The following is a 14,299-nucleotide window of genomic DNA, read 5'->3' as shown; positions in this document are numbered from 1 at the left end:
GGAAAACGCTCAACGAACGAAAAGTCCGGTGTTCTTTGCATTGCTCTATTTGGGGGAATAATTGCAGGGGGCTGGAGGCAGACACCCAAAGGGGCCACCGCCCACCCCCCAGCCCCCCAGCCCCCCAAGCTCAATAACGCACTACGGAGGCTGATGGAGAAATAAAGGCCGTGCTGAAGGCCCAGGGGAGGTGTCCCTCCCCCCTCCAGGCTCCCCGTGCGGGCCCCAGGTGATCTCTCCGCCCCCGCGCCCGCCCTCCCCAGGTCTGGGCGGCGGAGCTCCGGGCGGGGGGCGGGGCTCGGCGGCGGGCGATATAGCGGCTGGGCGGCGGCGCCAGTGCGCGGGGGCAGCGCGGCGGGCGGGGGCCGAGACCCAGACCGCGGAGCGGCGGGCACCGGGGCGGCCCGGAGCGGGGCGAGCACCATGAGCCACAAATGCGACGTGATCGTGGTGGGGGGCGGTATCTCAGGTCAGTCGCGGCAGCGGCCCTCCTTCTTCCTCCTGCGTCCGAACAGGTGGCCGCCTGGGTGGGGTGGGGGGCGCGGGCGGACGAGGGCCTTGGGGGCGGGGGCCGACCCCGGGAGCCTCGAGCCTGTCCGTGTGCGCGGGCGGGGATCTCGCGGGCCCCGAGTGCCGCGCACGGAAGCTCCCACGAGGGGAAGGATTTGGTGCGGTCCTGGACAGAAGGCGGGGGAGGGGGGCGGAGGGACGAAAGTCTGTGGACGGGCCGGGGCCAGGCTTTGAACTTCTCCCTCCGAAGGCTGCTGGGCCTGCGCTTGCGGGAATTTTCGAGGCGAAGAGAAAGGGGGCTGGTTAGCGCGCGGGAGGTTTCTGCTAGGGGGTGGCGCAAAGGTCCGTCACTTTTTCCAAGCAAAAGTCAGTCATCTGCTCCAACCTGCCCTGGGCGCTCGGCACCCCAGCTTGAAGCAGGCGTGCACCACAGCGTACTGTGCTGTGCTGTCCCCTGGCAGCAGGGGAAACGACCTTGAACAGTTAGCTCCTGGTTCAGAAAGCAGGGGTTGGACCCTGGGGCGATTGATTGACAAATACCGTCCTGACCCTGATTCTCTGTGGTTCTGTGATTGTCACGGGTCTCTCCCTGGGGCTGCAGGGCCTTTTGAGCAAATAGCTCTTCTCATCACTACCCGCTTCCAGAACAGGCTGAACAAACTGTCCAGTGGGGCTGGGGTGGGGAAACTTGACTCTCTGGCCCAGCCTATGTTTGGCAGGTTGGAGACTACCCTCTCAGACACAGGGAGGCTGTGTGCGCAGCAGGGCGCAAAGACAGAAGCCAGAGGGAGGGATGGAGTGGTTGGAGAAACCCATCCTCTAACGAGGGTCAGGCGGATCCTATGGGTGGGGGTTAGTGAGAATAAGCAGTGTTCCCAGAGCGGCCTAACAGCCCCCTGGGGCCGCTTTGGCCCCAATCCCGGGGCCTCCTGGTTCCTGAGAAGTAATTGGGATGCTTCCCAAATCCATGGATATGTTGCCCAACCCTTGGCCCTAACCAGGTCTCAGGAGCAGGGTTAGCCTTTGCTCTCCATGGAGTGGGCAGGGCAGAGGTGCCCCGACTGCTGTACCTGGTGAGGAAACCAAGACCTTGGATGTTGGGGGCTGATCCTGGTCTTGTGCCGCTCCCTCCACTGCAGCCCTCCTCACCTTTGGGTCGAGTCTCAGGCTACCATTTGTGTTCGCGTGGCCCTCCTGGACTCACTCAGGCCAGGCCCTGTGTCCCGTGCTGCAGGGTACACAGACGCATAAGACAGTGGCACGCCAAGGTGGGCCAAGGGTAGGTTGATTTGGCTTGCTTTCAGTATTTTTGACATCTCTTCTCCTATGGGAACTTGGACTTCAAAGCATATGTAGAAAATATTATCCAGGGGCACCTGAAGTTCTCTTGCCAGGCCCCCGAGGTCCTGTTTTTGCCCAAAGTCTAATGGGTTCAGATTTTTCTACTTCCCCCCCACACCCCTTATTTTGCCCTGTCTGATTCATACTCCAAACCTTCAAGATCACTCAAATAAATCATGTTAGACTCGTTCAGGAAGGGTAGATAAGGGTTTGGCTATTTCCACAAGCAGTGGTGAACTTTTATATTGACCCTCAAACTCTGAAGACAGGGGTCAGGTGACTAGATCTGCCTTCTTCTCAGGAACATTCCATGGAACAGTCGTTGTTCTAAAAAGCAAGAAAACAGGGTTCCAAGGCCTTACTCAACTGCTTTATCTGCTGCATGAGGATAACACCAACTAGTCACAGCTAGATGATGACAGCATCATGGTGAAGGGCAAGAGCAACAATGCATGTGAAAATAGCTTTGCAAAGGCTGACATGACAAGAGGTCCTACAAGAATTGTACTCACTTATTCAAACAGTAGGCATTAGAGTAGGCTGTGGTAGGGGATGCAAAATTGGGTCACATTGCTTTTGAAGATGTGTCAATCCAGGAGGGGAGAGGAGATACCCAAACAAAGACAACACAAGGTAGACAGTGGTGCATGTGATAGATGCTTTAGTGGTGCATGCACAGAGTCCTAGGGAAGGTGATTGGAGAGAATCTCCAACTCTGCTGAGAAAATCTGGGCAGACTTCACAGAGGAGGTGACATTTGAAGTAGGTGGGAAAGGAGGACTATGAATTCAGCGGGAGACTAGATGAGGAAAGCATTTTGAGCTAAGGAACCGCTTATATAAAAACACAAACATGTGAAGGAACACGGTAGCCAGGCTTAGGAAACCTCGAGAACTTCCGTGTGGAGAGGTGAGGGAGGGAAGGTGTGGTGGCACGAACTTTGGGGAGTTTTGCGCATCATCCGCAAAAGGTGCCGTTCTTTCTGTGGTCGGTGAACGCCAATGGGGATTTTTCATTCCCAGAAATACAGGGATGGTACTAACCAAAAGAGGGAGGTGAAGGGGGAAGAGCAGGTTTAGGAGAAGGATGGGGCACGTGGAGTCAGAGGTGCTGGGAGGACCACGGGAGAGGTGTCTGGCAGGTGGATATTCAGGGAAGTTGGGCTCAGAGATACGTGCACGCGAGAGAAGTTTGAGCTGAAGCCACTGATGCAAATGAAATGACCCAAGCTGAGAGAGAGGAGAGAGGAAGTCTAGAACAGACTAGATGAGAGGGTGGAGGAGAGGAAGGTGTGTCCATCATTCTCTGTTGTCTGAGGACCGAGAGGAGGAAACCGAGACACCGGAAGACACTTAGTTAACCTCACAGCTTAGCTGAGATATCATCTCCCAAGGCTGCCCTTCGAATCCCCCCAGATTGGGTTAGATGACTCCGTTTTATTCTCCCTTGCCGCCTGGTCCTTTTCCCTGAGGTGTTAATGGCTCACTTTCCCCTCCACTAGACTGTGAGCCTCCAGAGCCCAGGGAAGTGTCCCTTTTTCTCTGCAGAGAACCCCCAGCCCCCAGCTCCAGAGCCCTGCCTGGCCCAGTTGGCACTGAGGACTTGCTGTTGGCTTAATGGACTTTACACCAACAAAGTAGCAACTGATTGGATTTGAAACTCACATCCACTGTAACCACCAATCTTTTGCATTTCCCTCCAAATCACCCTGACAGCAGGAGAAGCAGTCAGATCGGAATTTTAGAATTAGTAGGTGACCGACCCAGTGTTTACATTTAGAAGTGTCTGAATTTGACTCTGCTTTTTAAAGTTTGTTAGTTGTTAAGCTTGGGGCGTTCTGCTAATTCTCTAATCGTTTTTGAAAGCCGTCAGCAAATTTTCATCACTCCTTTTAGGATAAACACAGATAATGGGAGGGTCAGCCAGTTAATATACAACCTTCTTTTTTGATATTTGAAAACTTCCAGGGCAGCTGTAGAATAGTTTTTTTAAGAAATGTGTGCGCTATATGAATACATACTTACTGAAATCTCTTCCACTGAAGGAGCAGGTGATCCCTGGAGTTTTGACAGAGTAACAGCATTTCCCACATGGAGCTGGACAGCAGCATTTTGTTTCTGTCCCGAGTCTCGGTTTCAGTGTTTGGGTTGGTGAAACCATGGAAACTATCTTTTGCAAATCTGGATTGGCTCTTGCTGAATCCTCAGGAAAAAGCACCAAAAAAGGGAAATTTGAAGCAGAAAGGACAGTGTTTTTGCCAGGCTTGCGAGAGGAGAGTCAGCTGTCTGGGGTTAGTGGGCACTTAGCCGAGATCCCGCGGAGCTGGGAGCCAGCCTTCCAAGTTGTGACCAACACCTGGCCAGGAGAGCAAGCCCGGTACGGGCTGGTGGGCCCGGTCTGGGCAGGGTGGTGTCACAGATGGCCCAGGAGGGATCATGAGTTGAGTTGGAACACAGTCGGCAGATGTGGCCTGTGTGTTAATGGCAGAGCTTCATCTAGAACCCACCCGAATGTTCTGAAAAATAATAACTGTGTAGAAGTTGCTTGGAAATCTGTCTGTCCCCATCAAAGAGAGGCTATAGAGAGGCAGTATGGCAATGTTAAAATGATATATATAGTTTGGTATCAAACAGACTCATTCTACACTTACCCTACTGTGTTACCCTGAAAGTTCCATCACCTCCCTGTTCTTCAGCGACTTCATCTTTTTTTTTTTTAAGTTTTTTAATTTATTTGGACAGAGAGAGAGAGAGAGAGAGAGAGAGAGGCAGAGACAGAGCATGTGAGCGGGGGAGGAACAGAGAGAGAGAGGGAGAGAGAGAGAATCCCACCCAGGCTCTGCAATGGCAGCGCAGAGTCTGGCGGGGCTCAAACTCCCGAACCTCGAGATCATGACCTGAGCCGAAACCAAGAGTCGGACGCCAAACCGTCTGAGCCACCCAGGCGCCCCCAGTGACCTCATATTTTAAATGAGACTCCTAATGCGTTTATTGGCAAGAGGGGGTTGTTGCTAGGATTAGAAAGAATGTACATTGGCAGTCACATGGCTTCAGCTTACACGTTTTGGAAAATATATCCTTGTTTAGACCCTAGGATTTTCCGGTCTGTGGGAGGAGAAGCAGGCATTTCTGCGTAATCACTTCGTCCTCTTCACCCCTTACAAAGGCTACGTATATGTGCAGGCATCCGTCGGGGCCCGTCAGGTTGCAGCCCCATCCTGACCCACCCCATCTCTTTACTCCCTGCACCGAAGGGCCTCAGGAGCTCAGGCTCACCTCGGGTTCAGGAAAAATGTTGGCGGCCCCAGATCTGCATTTCAGCCGCACCCCAGCCTGGCTGTTATTCAGATTCTGACCAGGTCCTCATTCCCAGCCACCTCACTCCCATCTTCGTGATGATAACAAGTGCATTCATAATGAATGCAAATGTTATTTATTTAACAGGATCAGTTGTTTCTTAAGAATAAATAGTAACAAGAGTTAGCATTTCGAGGGCCGTCCACAGGCTGGGCAAGGCGTTGGGAGCTTGACTTTTCACGGCAGCTCTGTGCGGGTTGAAAATGACAAAGCCCTGTACCTTCTGCTTGATTCTAATACTTGGGGTGCGTTGATGGGAGGCGCCTGCTTGGTTGGCCATGTGGGCAGAGCCAGGGGCCACTAGAATGACAACTTCTAAGTCCTTCTGTATCTTCCAGGTTTAAGGCTTGGCTTGGCCATTCTCCATGGCAGCAATTTCCTTGGCTTCTGGCTGGATGTTGAGGTCTAGGCTCCGTGTCACACAGGGCACACGGAGCATAGTGTTAAGAGCGTCGCGTCTACCCTGGTTCCACCAACTAGCTGTGCTACCTTAAGCGAAATTGGTGACCCTTTCATGTCTTAGTTTGCTCATCTGGAAGATAAGGATAATAATGGTATCCAGTTCAAAAAGTGGTTGAGAGGATTACAAGAGAAAATGCATGCAAACGGCTTAGCATCTGGCAAGCACTCGGTAGATACTGGTTATTATTCTTCATCAGGCTGACAAAATGGCCACTAACCACAGATGGGTCTGAACAGGCACCTTGCCAGCTGACTCCACTGTCAGAGTTTGGGTTGAGGAAATGGTTAGTGACCGTGTGGGCAGTAACATGCACACACGCACACACACACACACATTCATGGACTATTATCTTATATAGGGATGTTGCTTTGCAGCTCTACTTTCTTGGCTTGTATATGATATGAAAACACAGATGATATAAGAAAGCCAGCAGCGGGGCTCCTGGGGGGCTCAGTCGGTTAAGCGTCTGACTTTGGCTCAAGTCGTGATTTTGAGGTTCGTGAGTTCGAGCCCCGTATCGGGCTCTGTGCGGACAGCTCGGAGCCTGGAGCCCGCTTCGGATTCTGTGTCTCCCTCTCTCTCTGCCCCTCCCCTGCTTGCACTCTGTCTCTCTCTCTAAAAAATAAAAAATAAACATGAAAAAAAAAAAGAAAGCCAGCAGCAAAATTCAAAAGGCTTAAACTCTAATGACTTTGAATATGTACGTGAGAGAAATACGTGAGAAATTCTGAACACAGGACACCTTTCTATATGGACGCTTCTAACCCGCTTGGTACCCTGAAGATGTTAACATTAGGCTCACCCCCACTGTTACTCAGTTTCACATTTGTTTCCTTGTTTGATGTCTTCTACTCCCGTGTAAATGTCATCATGGGAAGCAGCTGGTTCCAGTCTGTTAACCTTTCCCCATCATCACATCACTTGTTCACACATTTGTTCACACTCACACAGGTGCAAAGGCACACACACATTGAGAGGATTTTACTGATGCGGCTGCTAATGTGTGCCATCAAAATGTGTTTTAAAACACGACAGCTTAGAAAATTCGCTGCTTTAGGGTTTCTTGCATTTTTGATAATAAACACACAGGTGGCCCCTCTGGTCAGATCTATCTTATGAACTTGAAGAGATCATTTAGTTTTATCATTTTATTTTAAGTAGGCTTCATGCCCAGCCTGGAGCCCAACGCGGGGCTTGAACTCACGACCCTGAAATCAAGACCTGAGCTAAGGGACGCCTGGGTGGCTCAGTTGGTTGAGTGTCTGACTCTTGATTTCGGCTCAGGTCATGATCTCACAGTTCATGAGTTCGAGCCCCAAGTTGGGCTCTGTGCTGAGCATGGATCCTGTTTGGGATTCTCTCTCTCTGCCCCTCCCCTGCTCTCTCTATCTCTCAAAATAAATAAATAAACTTTAAAAAATAATATGTAAGTGAGCTCTGTACTGTGTAAGCCAAGGGCTAAGTTAGATAGAAGGAATGAATCATTGAAGACCCAAGGGGTTGGAGAAGGTGCCATTAAGCAAATGGAATGTGAACAGGTGCTGAAGAACAGCAATAAGGTGAATCATAGGGCCATGGGCTCCAGTTAACAGCTAATATTTCTATTTATAGGAAGGTAGAAATCCCAGCAAGGCAAGAGTAATAGGGATGGGGACATGTGGGTAATAAACTTAGTAGAAGGAGGGAATCAAACAGCGAGACATTGAAAAGCCAAGTGATGAACCTGGCTGGTTCAGTCAGTAGAGCATGCAACTCTGGATCTCAGGATTGTGAGTTCAAGCCCCAGGTTGGGTGTAGAGATGACTTAAAAATAAAATCTTAAAGGGGCGCCCGGGTAAATCAGTCAGTTGAGCATCCAACTGTTGATTTCCGCTCACATCATGATCCCAGGGTCGTGGGACCGAGTCCCATGTCAGGCTCCAGGCTGAGGGTGGAGCCGGCTTAAGATTCTCTGCCTCCCTCCCACTGCCCCTCTCCCCAGCTTGCACTCTTGTGGTCTCTCTCTCTCTCTCTCTCTCTCAAATAAATAAAATCTTAAAAAAAAAAAAAAAAGGAAAGAAAAGCCAAGTGAATAGATAGGGTTTTCTGTGATTGGAAACAGGGAGCCACTGAAAATTTGTGTATAAAGATAAAGGGGGCAGTTATGTGCCTGACAGGTGGAAGGCAGCAACCCTAGGAGCCAGAGAAGCCAAGAAATGAGTAGCAATTCTGGAACAGGTTGAAAGGTGACCAGCTGCTGAGAATGAATTGGGTTATCCTGACCCCCAAGGCTAGTTGTGAGAGAAAGTGGGGGAGGGGAGGCAAGAAGGGAAGAGGTCTTCGAGGGCACTTGGCTTTCTTCTGTTTTGCCGAGAGCTGACCCAGAGGAAGTATCACAAAATAAGTAATTCATGTTTTCTCTCTGAAGTTTTATAACTAGAATCGAAGGACATGACTGTATTTACATTTTTCCTTTTTTTTTTTTTTTTTTTTTAAATCAAAGAGATTTTCTACCCAGGGCTTTGACCCAGCTTACTAAGTGACAAACACACATCTTGGGCAATCAGAAACATGAAGTGAAGAGTTCATCCTATTTGTTACGTCAAAGTTGTCCTTGAAACCTACGGTTTCGTAAAAAGAAAAAAAAATTAACAAAAAAGGGGGGAGGTGCCTGGGTGGCTCAGTCAGTTAAGTGTCCAACTTCGGCTCAGGTCATGACCTCAAAGTCCGTGAGTTCGAGCCCCATGTCAGGCTCTGTGCTGACAGCTGGGAGCCTGGAGCCTGGAGCCTGCTTCAAATTCTGTGTCTTCCTCTCTCTCTCTGCCCCTCCCCCGATCGAGCTCTCTCTCTCTCTCTCTCTCTCTCTCTCTCTCTCTCTCAAAAATAAATAAATGTTAAAAAGAAAATTGAAACATACTGTTTTATGAGAGAGAGGGCACAGTCAGAAAGTACCTTCGGGTAGGAATGACCTTTCAAATGTTAGTAATGTCACCATAACCTCTGTTTAATGGTATCTTAAATGGCATGTTCCAGTTAACTTCCACTTTATGTCAGAAGGGTAAGCTCTTGATCCGATGTTAATCATCTCTTCCATAGGCCATTTTTTAACTCTGGCCACATCCTCCCTCTCAACATTTATCAGAATTGGACAACAGGGAGGTTCGCTCTCCTTCCAGCCCGAATAACCACTCCCTTTGGGTGTATTTCTCAAATATCTCCAATGATCCTTTTATGTTGAATTCTGACTCCTACCTCATGCTTTGTAGTTAGAGCTACTTTCTTTCTTTCTTTCTTTTATATTTTTTAATTTATTTTTGAGACAGCGAGAGACAGAGCCTGAGTAGGGGAGGGGCAGAGAAAGAGAGGGAGACACAGAATCTGAAGCAGGCTCCAGGCTCTGAGCTGTCAGCACAGAGCCCGATGCGGGGCTCGAACTCACGAACTGTGAGATCATGACCTGAGCCGAAGTGGGATGCCCAACCGACTGAGCCACCCAGGTACCCCGAGCTACTTTCTATTCTTGTGATCCCAGTTGTGTTTCTGTCTTAAATTGTGTCTTTATAATTATGTCTTTAATTCCATCTCACTTGTATGGATTATTTCCCGGTTTTCTACATTAAAACAAGTTCTTTGGGAAAGCTTTTGTTATCCAACAGAGCCCCTTTTTCAGATAATTTAAGATAAAGTAAATAATTAAGAGGCAAATTAATTACTAACCAAAATTCCCACCAAAAGTTTTAAGGAGAGGGGTGCCTGGGTGGCTCAGTGGGTTAAGCATCTGACTTTGGCTCAGGTCATGATCTCTCACAGTTTGTGAGTTTGAGCACCGTGTTAGGCTCAGGGCTGACAGCTCAGAGCCTGGAGCTCTCTCTCTCTCTCTCTCTCTCTCTCTCTGCCCCTCTCCTGGTCGTGCTCTGTCTCTCTCTCTCTGTCTCTCTCTCTCAAAAATAAATAAATATCTAAAAAAAATTTTTTTAAGTTTTAAGAAGATAAGCCACTGATACAAAGGAAAGATGAAATCACATTTTTTTCTTGGTGATTTATAGTTTAAGGACTTTTTTGGAGACATGGAACATTTTTTAATAACCTGAATTGTAGAAATAATACCTGTTTATTATGAAAATCTGTAAATTGCAGAAAAGGACAAAAAGAAAATGAAAATCATCCATAATTGTTTTCTACAAAAAAAACTAACCACTGTTACTAATGCCACCTGTATTTTCTTTTTGTAAACCACCTGTTGGATCTATTTGTCTGTTTTTATTTTTTTAATGTTTATTTTGAGAGACACAGAGAGAGTGAGAGAGCATGTGCAAGCAAGGGAGGAACAGAGAGAGAATCCCAAGCAGGCTCCAAGCTGTGATCTCACAAACCCTGCGATCATGACCTGAGATGAAATCAAGAGTTGGACAGTTGGGGCCCTTGGGTGGCTTAGTCGGTTAAGCGTTGGAGTCTTAGTTTGGCTCAGGCCGTGATCTCACAGTTTCATGAGTTTGAGCTGGCAAGGTGGAGCCTACTTGGGATTCTCTCTCTCCCTCTTTCTCTGCCCCTCCCCCACTTGCGCTGTCTCTCTCTAAATATAAATAAATAAACTTCAAAAACAAAAAAGAGTTGGACATTTAACCGACTGAGCCACCCAGGTGGCTTTATTTGTTTATTTTTAAATAAATAATAACATGACCATTTAATCATGTCTTAAGTGCTCTTTTCCCATAAGATCTTGAGAACTTTATATTTCTCCATATGATTGTATTTATTTACCCAGTCTCCTATTACTGGAGATTTGCATTTCCAAACTTCTGCTATTTGAAAGAAAGCTGTTATAAATATCATTACACCTAAACCAAATTGTGCATGATTCTGATGATTTCTTTTGGAACCTTCTAGAAATAAATGTTGGGAATCCTTTGAAGGCATTTAATAATTATTGCAAAACCGTCATTCCCAAGAGAATTTCACACTTACTTTAGAGTGGAATTGTAATAATGGGCTTCTTGGTTACCTCAACAGGCAACTGACATCCGCCCCCCCCCCCCAACTCTGGCACAATACCGAGAAAGCCATGGTTCTTCACGAGCTCATAGCTGTAATTTAATGAAGTTGTAAAATCACAACCCTCTTCTGTTTTGTAAAATTTGTAAATTTCAGTGGTGGCAAGTAAATTTTGCTCTCTGCAACTGATTTCTGCAATTACGGCTTTATGCCCGCCATTATTTACTAGGAACATACCTTTTTTAGAGTACCTCTAAATTCTTTGGGTGCCATTTATCCGCTGTGTCTAGAAGTTTGCCATCCTCAGTTAGATCATTCTGGTGTGTTTCAGTGCCGCAAAGCAAACAGCCCGGTGACAAATCACTTTCTATGATTAATTATTTTTACCCCTCTAGATAAGACATGAATATAGCCTTTGTCCGCAGTCTGTTTTAACGGCTGATCAAACAGCTGTTTCATGTTTTACATTTTAATTTCCTCTCTAGTTTGCCTTCACATCTGCCATGGATTTTAGTTTATTTAGGAGTCCTGTCCGATGCAGTTGACGGTCTCAGAATAGCCCTTTTGTGCTATGCCAGTTAGTCAAAATCAAACAGCCCTTGTTAAATACTGAAGATAAGCACGCACAAAGGCGTACACGCAAATGAGCCCCTCATTTCATCGAACGTGGTGCCCTATCTTGTTGTTTCTGCAGGGGAGAAAAAGAAGGCACGTTTGCTCATTTCCTCGATGCACTCACTCGTTCAATAAACGCTTATCGAATGCCCCATTTGCCAAGCATTGGGGTGGCGGGGGGGGCGAACACATGGGTTATGCGTGTTTCCGTCCCGTACAGCTACACACAGGTGAATGCTCTGAGGGGGCATGGGTGCTGAGAAAGAGAAGTGCATCTGGTTCAGATGCCACAGAGGAGAGAAGGATGACGGCTTCACCTCGGGGCCTCAAAGAACCCGCTGGAACATTCAGTGACAGGATTTGCCGGAGAGTTGATGGGCCAATTCAGATATTGTTCCGTAAACTGTAGCTTTAAGTGGTTGAGATTTCAATCTACATTCTAATGTACACAGGCCGTTGAAATGGCAGTTTCGCCCTTCCTACTGTAGGGCCTAAAATGGCAGCACAGGGGATGCTGTGGTTGGCTGTTCGAGCCCCCTTCGGGGCAGTGATTCCCTCACCTGCTCAGAGGGTTGGCCGCCCGCTGGTGCACTGCTGAGTCCATCTCTGGAGATTGCCCTTGACTGAGGGGAGCCGACTCACCCAAGAGCTTGCCCCTTCCTTTGGGGACACCCTCACATCAGGACGACTCGGACAGGCCCTCTCAGCTTCTGTTGTTCAACTCCTCCCTGTGACCACTCCTGCCTCTCTTACTCCCTGACACGTGTTGAACCCCGATGAAGCTCCTACGTACAAATCTGTCTCAGAGGCTGCCGGCCATGAACCTTAATCTAAACAGACAGTAGTTGAACAGTATTTTTGTTCTGTACATCACAAGATGTTCTAACCATGAAGCGTTAGTCACTTGGAGGTGGACGCCTGGAGAGAGGGCTGAGCCTCCAGAACAGGGTGGAGGGTGGAGGCCGACCTCTACCTCAGCTCAAACAAGCTCCAGGGAATCTAATTCTCTTACCACTCTGTGGGCTGATTTAGAGCTGAGATGCATAGCCTCTTATCTGGAATTTGCTATAAACAATTAGAAACACTTGTGGCAGTGGAACCAAGGGGTGAATTATGAAACAAACAGCCCTAATCAGTGAAGACTGGACACAGAAGGTCATGGACTGTCCATCTATCCTAAGCTACCATTTTGGATCCAGCTCAGATTCTGGGTTCTTGGCAAAATAGTTCTGTTGGTGTGCGCCTCTAGTCTTCCCATAATCCTACTACTATTTCATTCAGCCTCCTATGGCCTTTCTCACAAGGAATTGTAGCGATTGTAGAAATTGGACGACACAACCCAAGATGGGCAAGGCAAAAAGGGAGCTGGTTGGTGGTGTTTGAGTGGAGAGGTTAGAGGTTGGGGGTCTTTGGTCCAAGGACATTCATATTAGAGGGAATTGACAAAGGAACTAGAAAAGCTAGATCGTGATCGTGAAGGAGTGCATTGTGGAGTTTTCACAGGTAACCTTTAGAATGTCCTCTTGGAAATGACCACTGATAGCATTTACACGAGTTGCAACCTTCTGAATCGGCATGCCCAGAGATACGATCCTCTGTGCGATTCAACAATTGATTTTGGGGGGGGGGGGAGAAAGAGAGAGATCCTGTTCTTTCCATGCCCCACCAAACCAAACCTTACAGAACTAGACTATTAGTATTACAAGGACATTAACACTTTGAGGGGTGTGTTCTCTGATTGGAAAAAGACCTAGCACATTACTTACAGAAATATCTGTAAAAGGAAATTGTGAGCTAGATGGCTGCCCATCTCTTTCCATCTGCCTGCGGTTAGTTTTTTACTTAGAAAACAAGAAGTGAGTGCCTTCTACGTGCTAGGTGCCAGGAATGAACAATCCAGAAACAATTCCAGCTTGACACATGCACACACACAAGAAATGATGTGAAATTACATTTCCCGTGCCTATTAACTGTTGGCTCACGCACACACAGCAATGTACTTTTTTAAGTAAAAGACGCCTCTGTATACCTTTACAGGGCTCCCATCTGAACCGAGTCAGAACAGATGCTGAGACAACTCGGGTTTGGGCTTCTAGGTGTTGTGTCATCCGCTAACTTTGCAGGCTTTACTCATAGGTGGTGTGATATTCCTGGCCTTCTGAGGGGTAAGTCAAATATCATACATGCCTTTTATGCCGTCGGAAATCGGCTGCATGCCGGAGTGGTCAGAGGCTGAAAGGAAATCACATGGTCCCAGCTGATAAAAGCCAGCACATCCAAAATACACTGCCTGTGATCCGTTTTTCTCTCCCTTGTTCCTTTCTCTCTGATATCATGGAGAGTGCGTCCAAGGGGAAAATGAGTTTTCTGTAGATAAATCAGTCTGCCGGTCCACAATATCGAGCTTCCAGCAGACAGGTCTGAGAAATGGAATAAAAGTACAAAGAGGTTAAGATGACTGTGAGGTAGGAAGGGAAGCAAAACCGTTTTGTGTGCAGAAGAAAAACCATTTGGGACTTAGGCATGCTTTCATTTCTGGGTTTTAGTTTGTGAACAAAAACCCGTGAAAAGCTGATGAAAATGACAAAACAGTTCTTTCCTCCTCCTGTGTTGTCTTCAAGGTATGTTTCAGGAAGCCCTTCTTCTAAATCTGGCTCCCTTCCCTATGGATGAATTCCTTTGAAAGGAATTTGCAGGTTTAAAGATGGCTTGAGAGTAAGTTTAAAAACCAACCTTTAAAATGAAAAGCATTCGCGAATGTTACGTTTCCAGTGAAGGTACATGTGCGCGCTGAGGTGTTGGAATACATTTTCTTTGACAATAGAGATTTAGAGAAAAAAAAATGGGGGCACTTGGAACTTAAACCCGTGTTCAAACCCACGCTTTCTCTATATAAATTCTTGGCATCATTTTGCAGTATTTTTCAAATACAACGGATGAAGGCTTCAGTGCCAGTGAACAGTGACGTTTGCAAGTCATTTGCAAAGTGCGAGCTTACTCAGTCTTGCTGTTAAAATAATTGCGGTGTCCGTGCAGAGCCCAA

The 14,299-nt window shown here is 47.5% G+C and overlaps 1 protein-coding gene across 1 annotated transcript in view; it reads left to right on the top strand.

The window, feature by feature from the left end:
• The first annotated feature begins 321 nt into the window (after positions 1–321).
• MAOB (monoamine oxidase B) overlaps positions 322–14,299 on the top strand; it is a 113,069-nt gene continuing 99,091 nt past the window's right edge. Inside the window, exon 1 of the mRNA XM_049643733.1 lies at positions 322–469. Within this exon, the coding sequence (XP_049499690.1) occupies positions 424–469 (46 nt within the window). The 5' untranslated portion in view covers positions 322–423. The remainder of the gene's footprint in view (positions 470–14,299) is intronic.

The sequence above is a fragment of the Panthera uncia genome, chromosome X (genome assembly GCF_023721935.1).
Source record: "Panthera uncia isolate 11264 chromosome X, Puncia_PCG_1.0, whole genome shotgun sequence".
NCBI classification, from domain to species: Eukaryota; Metazoa; Chordata; class Mammalia; order Carnivora; family Felidae; genus Panthera; species Panthera uncia.
The sequence above is the reverse complement of the archived record's forward strand: the minus strand, read 5'-3'. Positions and strand labels throughout refer to the sequence as shown.